Here is a 10559-nt window from a genome sequence, read left to right as displayed (position 1 = left end):
ATGCCCAACGTACATGCATACCAGGCATAGCTCGGCGTTTCGGGCCTTCAAAACTTACGATCGATTCCTGCCCCGCTACGCATTCACGTGAAGGTCGACATTGCGCATATTAGTGCACTCACCAGATAACACCACACTTGCTCTGTTTACAAGTTGATGTCAACCGGTGAGTGTACTAATATGCGGCATGATCGACCTCATCGACATGTCATGTCGACCTTCACGTGAGTTCGTGGCAGGACCCGAAGTCACGCCTTATCAGATGATTGCGATCGTGAGTTTCGAAGGCCCGAAATGCCGAGTAGGTTGTGGAGGGACTGGCTTTGGCCTCATTAGAACCCCTCACTAGGATCCTGTTGAATGTCTCTCGCAAATGACACTGCAAAAAAACTTTGTTTTAGGGATTCTGATCTGGAGAGGTTCATTGCCATCGACAATGTGACTTTTTCGTGTACGTTCGGAACAATGGACTTGATATCAAACATTTTTTGTTCTTTTCAATTGCAAATCTAATATTTGGTTAAACCTTTTGCAAAACTTGCCTCATGGTCAATTTCATTTGGAACAGGATGGATTGTACAGCGAGAGGCTCCTGTGAGCATTCATCCACAGTGACGGGAAACTGGGCCTCAAATGCTGTGACAACAGTACTAACATTGTGTACACATTGTACAAAAGGCTTGCTAAGCAGAAGAAAAACGCATTGTCACGGCCAATAGCCCTACTAAAAAAAAAATCACGTGCCATACGACGCTCGACCACGGCCTCTCGATCGCTGCTCTGCTAAGCAGGGGCCGTGGCTCGACAAACACTGAATGCTCTAGTAGATGTTGTGCAGCTGCCATTAAAGGCAACTGAATCATTGCCTCGGCCACTTCTAGCAGTCTTACTTTCTTTACGAAGTAACCTTAGTGCAAAGAGTGAACATGTCAAAGCAAGAATTGAAGTGGAATTCATGCCAGCATCAACTGTGGTTGAACCTGCCAGCTTTGGCTTGGGACAAAACATTCCAGTGCAAGATTAAACATAATCTTTCCCCCCCATACAGCATTACCAATGGTTAGCAGTGAACTCCTGAATAAATTTTATTTGGTCAAGTTCCACAAATAAACTTTAAAGCTTTAGGGTCGACAAAGTTCTCAATTCAGCAGCCACCACGAAGGCGCAGCACCAAGTGAAGCGTGGACTCCTTCTGGATGTTATAATCCGAGAGAGTGCGTCCATCTTCCAGCTGCTTTCCTGCAAAGATGAGCCTCTGCTGGTCGGGAGGGATTCCCTCTTTGTCCTGGATCTTCGCCTTTACATTCTCAATCGTGTCGCTGGGTTCGACCTCCAGGGTAATGGTCTTCCCAGTCAGCGTCTTGACGAAGATCTGCATTCCTCCGCGCAGCCTCAGAACCAAGTGGAGTGTAGACTCCTTCTGAATGTTGTAGTCAGACAGGGTACGACCATCTTCTAGCTGCTTTCCGGCGAAGATCAACCGCTGCTGATCAGGTGGGATCCCTTCCTTGTCCTGGATCTTTGCCTTAACGTTCTCAATAGTGTCACTGGGTTCAACTTCCAGTGTGATGGTCTTGCCCGTGAGAGTCTTCACAAAAATCTGCATACCACCTCGCAAACGAAGGACGAGGTGAAGGGTAGACTCTTTTTGGATATTGTAATCCGAGAGTGTTCGGCCATCTTCAAGTTGCTTGCCGGCAAAGATCAGCCTCTGCTGATCCGGAGGAATCCCTTCCTTGTCCTGGATTTTTGCCTTGACATTTTCAATTGTGTCACTGGGCTCAACTTCGAGTGTGATGGTTTTCCCAGTCAGAGTCTTTACGAAGATCTGCATGCCACCGCGCAGACGCAACACAAGATGAAGGGTGGACTCCTTTTGAATGTTATAGTCCGAGAGGGTGCGACCATCTTCCAACTGCTTGCCGGCAAAGATCAACCTCTGTTGATCAGGTGGGATGCCCTCCTTGTCTTGAATTTTTGCTTTCACATTTTCGATTGTGTCACTAGGTTCAACTTCGAGGGTGATAGTCTTGCCAGTGAGAGTTTTCACGAAAATCTGCATGCCACCGCGCAGACGCAAAACCAAGTGGAGCGTGGATTCTTTCTGGATGTTGTAATCCGAGAGGGTACGACCATCTTCAAGCTGCTTACCAGCAAAGATCAAACGCTGCTGATCTGGGGGGATGCCTTCCTTGTCTTGTATCTTCGCCTTTACGTTTTCAATCGTGTCACTGGGCTCAACTTCTAGAGTGATAGTCTTGCCAGTCAGTGTCTTCACGAAGATTTGCATACCTCCACGGAGGCGCAGCACAAGGTGGAGTGTAGACTCCTTTTGGATGTTGTAATCCGACAGCGTTCGGCCATCCTCGAGCTGTTTGCCGGCGAAGATCAGACGCTGCTGATCCGGGGGAATGCCTTCTTTGTCTTGGATCTTTGCCTTCACATTTTCAATAGTGTCGCTGGGCTCCACCTCGAGGGTGATTGTTTTCCCGGTCAAGGTCTTCACAAATATCTGCATGCCTCCCCTAAGTCGCAGAACCAGGTGAAGGGTCGACTCCTTTTGGATGTTGTAATCTGACAGTGTGCGACCATCCTCGAGTTGCTTGCCAGCGAAGATCAAACGCTGCTGGTCAGGGGGGATACCCTCTTTGTCTTGTATCTTTGCCTTCACATTTTCGATGGTGTCGCTAGGCTCCACCTCGAGGGTAATAGTCTTACCGGTGAGTGTTTTGACGAAGATCTGCATGATTATTCTGCAAAGAACAACGAGGAAAGAATTACAACAATGACAAAAGAACAACATGGCGGCGTTAGGCCTAGCATCCAGGGCGTGTCGCAAGCCGACACGTTAGTTAGAAACCATAACATCGGACTCGCACAGAACAGGCGCTGTAAATGAATGAAGTATACAACAGCCTAATCACTAAGACTCTGCATCGCTCAGAATACGCTTGTGATGACGTGGCGGTGCGTTCATGTACACTACGCAGCGGAAAACTCGAAACACTGCTTCGGGCGCGCAACACTTCACACATCTACCTGAAATGTTTAGACAAACCAGACTAACGAAAGAATTTAGAGCTAGACGAAGAACACGTCTCGCCTACCGCCAGTTACCAGGAGTTCTTGTCCGGGTCCGACTAGAACTGAATGACCGAAAATTTTGCAACGCGTGAGCACGTAGACTGATATGCCCTCACGCGCTACAAAACCGTAGCTTCGTCGTTTTTCACGAAAAAATAGCACAAAAACTTCGCTTACCCAAAGTGTAGAGCAAATCTTTCAACGACGCAATCACGCAAAGCCAAGTGATAGCTGAGCGAGAATATACCCGGGCGGGAGGTCTGCAAGTACTTTTATAGCTTCCAACAAAGAAAACAACGCAGCATCTGATTGGCTGTTTCTCGCCTCAGCAACAGAGATCGTTATACCGTCCAATCAGAATGCTCCATTTGCAACGGTCGGTGAACGATCATTCGCCAGGTTTCACGAACTTTCTCGAAAAAGTTTGCTGTGATGTTCAGGAACACAAACATTGTAGAATTGTCACAATATTTCATGAAGTAATACTTTTACATTCTACTTTTGAGCCATCTGATTTACCCGATTTCCTGCAATGTGACGTCACGTAATGCGTCATTGCTGTATTTCGCCTCTGAGAGAGGAAGTATGACGGTTTTCCTTTCTTTCTTTTCTCTTTTGTCATCGTCATCCTGTGTGACGTCAAGTATCAAGGGGGGAAGCCGCGTTGGCGTTGTTTGTTTGTGTGATAAGGGGTAAAGGGAAGGTTAGCCATCATAGGAGAGGCTTGCTATCCCCGTTGGCTTGCGTGCTGGCGGACGGTTGGTGTTGGTCGTGCAGCGTGTATTTGTGCATCATTGCACCATTGCCGCTCTCCTGCGTAGATCGCACCAAGAAATTTTCGGAAGTGTTGCGACAGATTCTGAGGTCCGGACGGTTCTTCTGAAACATTACAAACGAGAAGTTTAAAATACTTCATTGCAAAACCCATACAAATACGTTGGCCACCAAGAAGCAAGCAATTTTTAAGCATTTGTTACGTATTTCATACATGAGATAAGAAAATGACATGGGACGAAACACGCGGGATATGCCCGTTCCTTGTGTTCACCTGTCTGTTTTCCTCAGTTTCAAAAGGTTTCAAGAAGGAAATGTTGCCTGTTTCAAGGTAGCACCGGTCGCTTGCTTTTTTTTAAAGAACATATTCTTGGCGATTTGGTGACACATTTTTTATGTACCGCATACACACGTGCATGCTGCATATCAAATACATATACACATATATTATACAAATGCTTATTTTTATTGTACAGGGTGTATGCTATAAAAGGTCCAGTGACATTTTCGCGCGTGACACTATATCTATTTGAGAGACGGACTTGTGCTGCCATACAGTGAATCACTTATGCCAGAGAAACCTACGAAAAAATTGTGGTTACCACTCACTGCGTAATAAAGTAAACACGGCCACGGAAACTTTCGTCTTCATGTATTTCCTATGCGCAATACCGATGGATGGAGGTGAAAGTTTGCATGGTCATATTTAATTTGTTACACAATGCTAGGTAACCACAATCGTTTCGTAGGTTCCTCTAGCATAAATGATTCACTTTGAGGCAGAGAAAGTCTTTTCGTGATAGAGGTATAGCATCAAGGAGGTATCACTTTTTGCACGAAAATGTGACTGACCTTTTATAGCATACACCCTGTATATTTTTATTTGTTATGTTTGTCTCAACCCTTGCTCTCTTCCGTGCAAAGAGTCTCATATATTCTGGATGAAAATAATTAGACCCCGAAACAAAGAATGCAGAATGAGACGATCACAAACACATTTTCGAACACAGTAACAGGTTTGTTTCCAGCCAGGACCTTAATCGACACCCCTGTTTCAGCAATACGGGACGACGATATTTCTCGTAAAACAGGGTCAGTAGTTGGTAACACAGGGTTGATGATTAACACCAAGTTTAGAGGAAGCCAATCTCAGTTTATGTCAAACGACTCAGGAAAAAGGTGCTCACGCTTGTATTCGAGCCTGTGCCTTGGTATGAGGCTTTTGCTATGCATCTTTCCTGCCATTACTGTTTCCGCACGTTAAAAAAAATACAAGAAAAAAAAAACTTGTTCCGACACCGGGAATCGAACCCGGGCCTCCTGGGTGAGAGCCAGGTATCCTAACCACTAGACCATGCCGGAGATGCTAGAATGTAGTTCAATGGTGTACATATACGTTAACGCAATATTTACTTCATTATTGGTTGATATTGTGTACCTACAGTTTGTTTACATGTGCGCGTGTGCACAAAAACTGTTGCATGACAGGCTGTGCATCATAATTCCGTTTCATAACGAAATATGTGACGTATGTCGATCTCGAGTGTGATCTCGAATGATCCCGTTGGCGCTCAGCTTGTGTCGTCTGCTACCTGCTACCGTGCCAACGGTGCCGTGCGTACCTACCACAATCCTCAAATTTTGCATACCCCCTGTCGTTATCCGTACTCTGGGTGCAACTGCAAGTGCAACGTAAAGTTCGTGTCCGTGTCATTCTTTGTTATGCCCGGACGAGTGAAAGCTTGTAAGTATCTTATTCTTGTATGCACGCGAAGCCTGGTCGTGCGCGATGCATGCAGCACGCAAAACAATATGTTGACGTTTAATAGTGGTTGGCAACTTGGAACACTGTCAAGTCAAAGTTAAGTAGTTGTGTTTGTTTTAAATATACAACTACCAAAACGCCGCATTGGTGTGCTGTCGCGAACACGTAACATTTTTGGGCTTCCTGGCCTAGAAACGTGCGGGAGAGTACGGGGTGACCGGTGTCCATGCATCTGCGCAGAGTGATAATCTGAAGCTATAACGGTAACATTATAAATACAGTTTTCGTGCTGAGACGTGCGCAAAAGCTTCCCTCACACGGGATGCGGCACAGAAATTGAAAAACACGATCTATCGCTGCCAGGAGTAAACGCATATAGAACCCTTGGAACAGCTATATACCGAACTATTTTCACGCGTATTAGGCACACCGCAGATAAGCCGCGACTTGTACGATGGAAATTGGCCAAACATTTATTGGCGCAAATAAATGAATTCTCAACATTCACAAATGTACATCAAAAAGGGCTAACAATTGGGCGGTTCGGTAGTTCATAATTAAAATCGCAAAAAAAAAAAAAAAAAGAAACAGTGCAGTCGAGATAAAAGGAACTAAACAAAGCACGGACTGACGAACCAAGAAACTTTATTGCGCTTATGTTCCGCTTACTGTAAACCTATTTTTGTGCGCGATGTATTAATTTTCGCGCGAACCCGCGACCCCTAAAAAAGCGCGAAAAACTGTACTCGCGAACACGATTGCGATACGCGGTATTTAAATAATAAATAATATATACGTATACGTACGAATAAAAATACGTTTACAGTATATCCTGGTTGTCGCTCCGCTCTCTTCTCAAGGTTGTCCTTCCCCAAACAGTCCCCCCCCCCCCCACACACACACACGAAAACGGACCTTCGGTAGTGCATTTTGGAGAGAGAAACGAGGGCGAAATCCTCCTCCCCCACGTCAAATTCCCATAGAACCCCTCCCGAAATATATTTCTGGCTATCTACTGTTCATGTTCATGTTTAGACATTCGATAAGTCCAGTCCCCGACTCACGGAAGAAAGAAGAGAGACGAGAACCCCTGGTCAAACACCCTCAAAGGCATGTGGGTCACATACCAGGGTCGAACTTATGCTGGGTGGTAAGCTCCTGGAGAGATTCTCCTCAGAGAAGCCGCAGTGAACCCCCAGCGAACTTTTTTAACAGATAAGCCGGGGAATATACGCGTGAGAATATGGTCCATGGAACGGCTGAATAAAAACAGTGGTGCTGCCTTTCCTGGATCAGTTCTCTTTTTCCTTTTTTTTTCCTTTTTCTTTCCTGTCTTCATTCTGTGTCCGCGTTCCTATGCTGCATATTTACTTTGAAGTCCTATGGGCACCGTGCACTAGCTGGAGGGCGCTGCGCTCGCTTGATCGACAGAGACACCCGTGGCGATTTCGTGCGTAACGGTCTGGTACTAACGCCGTATCGGCGCCTTCGCGTATGTAGCTTTGGTGCGTACGGGTGGTTTCCCGAATTTTATGTGTCGGCTTTGGGGCTTTGGCTTCATTAACCCGTGAGACTACTTGTGTGGAAGTGGTTTGTAGAAAGGGCATCTGCCCTGCAATACGAAACACGTAAAATATATGCGAGGGGGAAGCTTTTTGCACGTGGAACATTATGTGTCTATGCACAATCTGTTACACAGTGTGTAGCACAGACAAGCGTGTAGTATTTACGTGAAGTTCAGTGCATATTTATCCGTAAGGGACTACCAATTATTGACTACAGATCGGATGCCAGCTACGTCCAGCACCTGCGCTATGAGGATGGAACTCTCGCACTGAAGAATTCACATGAATAATACAGTCAACAAAAAATTGGAATATATGAAGATAGCGGAAAAAACCTTTTCGTTTCTTTGTCATGCATAATCCGTTAACGTGATGATGCACTGTGGTGGTAAGTTTCTTAGTCAACTTGTTCCCAGTCTTGCATCATTCTACACATATCTCACACAGATGTTGCTCAAGGCAGGGGATGCCCTTTTAGCCATTTGTCCCTGCATTTGACACATGGTCATAATAATAAAAATCAATCAGTCAATCAAGATTGGTTCAGTATATAAATAAGGCATGTTTTTTGTTTGTGTGTTTGAAAACGAATATGTAGTGATAATAACGTTTTATTAGTGCTAAAGAACGGCCACAGCGGCCTTCGTATAGGCGTACATAGCATCAGACACATTGTCGCAAACTGCAACATAGAAGTAGCCAGCAATATCATGCAAAAGAAAAGCACGACATAAACAATGCTAAAAAATAAAAAAGAAATCGACAAGAGTTAAGAAGAAACAGATATTTGCTGTTCGACAAACGCATTATTACTTTTTTTTCTTTTTTGACGAATAGGAAGGAGCAAATAACCACTTGTAAACCGATCGAGATCGCAAGATTTGGCAACGATAATAACATCATAGGGACAGAATGCACCTACATAAAATGATGACGGGTTGCGAAACGCAGCTCGGGGAGGACAAATACTTCCCATAATATTATAATTCCCATAAATATTCCCCTGTGTTCGCATGCACGCTGTATGTTGAAGGAAGACCAGGCTTCCAAAAGCCAGTCTCTGCCGACTCGCCACAAAATTAGGGTCCGAGTGAAAGGGATATACTATAATGTCTGACACATAGCAGACCTTATTTTAAGCCAAGCTCCACTATATTCATTGGTCATTGTATTTCGCAATTGTTTCACCCAAGCTGCTGTGCTATAAGTCCGCATCGTGACGCTCAACTGGTCACTGACAAATATACTAAATGCACGAAATGAGTTAGAAACAACTGATTTTTTTCGTCATAAACAAACATAAATAAACGGAATAAATTCCTGCTTACCTCATGGTGAGCAGGAAGTTGGATGGATTGCCGTGAAAGCGCTCTCTCAAATACGTGGCCGGCAGGACGATACAGCGAGAAGGACGAAAACTTGACGGCAAGTTGCCTCTCTTTCACATTAACTTGGTCGTCGTGACAGATTACAACATAGAATTAGTTTCCATTTAATCTTCTCCTTTGACTTTCTATGCAGGCAGCTTCAAATTCATCGCTCTTTTCCAACGGCGAAACTAGCACACTAAAGCACAGCACTGCTAGACGCTGCTGTCTGGTACCAGGCATAACGCCGCGTTTCCCCTCGAGGGGCCGCTGCCGTCGACAGAAAACTCTAGCGCACGGTGCCCATACAGGGTGTCTCACTTAAATCCCCGGGCTAAATACTTCGCGAACGGGTGCACCAATCGAAGGACTTTCTTTTTTACGAGTATCGGGCCGGTACCCCCTACAAGCTGCGCACCGTGTGAATGCGTGGGGGGCGCTCATTATTTAAATAAAAATTCAAATGAGTTTCGTGAAAAAAACGTATCTTCTAAAGCAGGGCGCCGCCGACATTAAAATGGCTACTGCCCCTTTTGGGACTTTCAGTGGACACCTTTTAGAGAAAAATCTGAGGCCGAAGCGGGTTATTTGTTGCAATAATTAATTGGTTTCAGTTTACGTATTTTTGTCGCGGCTGGTCGCGTCCTTTTGCGCTTCACTGCGACCAGCCGCGACAAAATTATGTAAACCGAAACCAATTAATTACTACAACAAATGACCAGCTTCGGTGGCAGATATTTCTCTAAAAGGTGCCCTCTGAAGTTCCCAAAAGGGGTAGTAATCATTTTAGTGCCCACAGCGCCTTGCTTTAGAAGTTACGTTTTTTAACGAGACACATTTGAATTTTTATTTAAATAACGAGCGTCTCCCACTCATTCACACGGTGCGCAGCTTGTAGGTGGTATCGGACAGATGCTTGTAAAAAAGAAAGTTCTTCGATTGGTGCACCCGTTCGCGAAGTATTTAGCCCGGGGATTTAACTGAAACACCCGGTATTGTTGTGTTGATAACAAAGTACGGCAACAACTACTTGACATTTTTTCATGTAGTACCTTACGTGGATCTACATGCAGTATAACGTATAGCCAGAAAGTTATGTCGAAGGGGCTGTACGGGAACTTTGCATGGAAGAGGAGGATTTCACCCTCGTTTTCCCTTACCAAACGTACGGTTACCTAGGGGAGAAGATTCGAACCCCCTCCACCCCTGGCTACGCGTCCGTCTGCATGTCACTTCAAATGTGGAGGAAAACGGACGAGAGGCACGGACAAAAAGGGCAAACACACACACACACACACACAGATCCTCAGACACAGGAAAGGAGTTTTTGTCCGTGCCTCCCGGTTTCCCTCTATGCACTGCACCCTATCTCTACTCTCACTTTTGTTTTCCTGCGGTTCGGAAGTGGCAATGACCCTTTGCAACCGGTCCGTCCCCCATATGCTATTTTCGCTTATTTAAAAGTGTTAAGCTGGCATGGAGATCGAATAAACAAAGAAAAATAAAAGCAAGAAGAAGAAGAAGAAAAAAAAGAAAGAAACAGCGTGCTCGTATCAGCCCATTGTATGTGGTGCAGGCGTCATGATTTGGTTCTTCTCCAACATCGTCACATCAATGAGGTCATTCTCTACGGCAGGTCTTGAAAAAGAAGAAATAGTGAGAACAAACAATCGTGACATATGCACACTTCACGTTTTTTGCGTTTCGTGTGAGCTGCTCTGGCAAGTGTCACTGAGAGCTTGAGTCTCTTTCTGTTTTTCTTCGCGTGCAGCTATATGAGCGGAGGAGGTTGGTTGTTGGCATTGGATCGGCACACCGGTTTCAATATATGTATACTTGCTCTGCGAAGGTGCATTTCGAAAGTTCACCACTCGTTCAAGGTAGGGTTGCAACCGTTGCTTTATTTCATTCTCTTAGAACGCAGGCTCTTTTTAAATTGCCTTGTCATTGCCTAAATGATAATTGTCAAAAGGGACAAGAGTACGTCTTGCGCGATACTCCGAT

At 45.1% G+C, this 10559-nt stretch overlaps 2 protein-coding genes and 1 non-coding gene across 7 annotated transcripts in view; 1 reads left to right on the top strand and 2 right to left on the bottom strand.

Annotated features, from left to right (window-relative positions):
• Window positions 1–1067: 1067 nt before the first annotated feature.
• LOC135388631 (polyubiquitin-C) lies at window positions 1068–3370 on the bottom strand. Of its 5 annotated transcripts, none has more exons than XM_064618285.1 (2): window positions 3262–3370; window positions 1068–2753 (listed from the first exon to the last, which is right to left on the bottom strand). In XM_064618285.1, exon 2 carries the CDS (start codon window positions 2744–2746, stop codon window positions 1145–1147), a length of 1602 nt encoding a protein of 533 aa, XP_064474355.1. In that variant the 5' UTR covers window positions 2747–2753; window positions 3262–3370; the 3' UTR covers window positions 1068–1144. The 5 variants fall into 5 exon arrangements, with proteins under 5 accessions (XP_064474355.1, XP_064474356.1, XP_064474359.1 ...); XM_064618286.1 differs by lacking the exon at window positions 3262–3370 and adding an exon at window positions 3108–3213; XM_064618289.1 differs by lacking the exon at window positions 3262–3370 and adding an exon at window positions 3118–3191.
• Window positions 3371–5148: 1778 nt separating this feature from the next.
• Trnae-cuc (transfer RNA glutamic acid (anticodon CUC)) lies at window positions 5149–5220 on the bottom strand. Its single transcript has one exon. It is a non-coding gene; the product is annotated as a tRNA-Glu (tRNA).
• Window positions 5221–10344: 5124 nt separating this feature from the next.
• Window positions 10345–10559, top strand: part of LOC135388632 (major facilitator superfamily domain-containing protein 12-like) — a 48436-nt gene continuing 48221 nt past the window's right edge. The window contains exon 1 of the mRNA XM_064618294.1: window positions 10345–10435. The gene's annotated coding sequence lies outside the window, so the exon portion shown is untranslated. The remainder of the gene's footprint in view (window positions 10436–10559) is intronic.

This window comes from Ornithodoros turicata, chromosome 3, assembly GCF_037126465.1.
Source record: "Ornithodoros turicata isolate Travis chromosome 3, ASM3712646v1, whole genome shotgun sequence".
Taxonomy (NCBI): domain Eukaryota; kingdom Metazoa; phylum Arthropoda; class Arachnida; order Ixodida; family Argasidae; genus Ornithodoros; species Ornithodoros turicata.
This window is presented reverse-complemented; position numbering and strand designations above follow the sequence as displayed.

Bases quoted from the DNA above. Each gene is read 5' to 3' on its own strand.
- LOC135388631 (XM_064618285.1), bottom strand. From the start codon at position 2,746: ATGCAGATCTTCGTCAAAACACTCACCGGTAAGACTATTACCCTCGAG.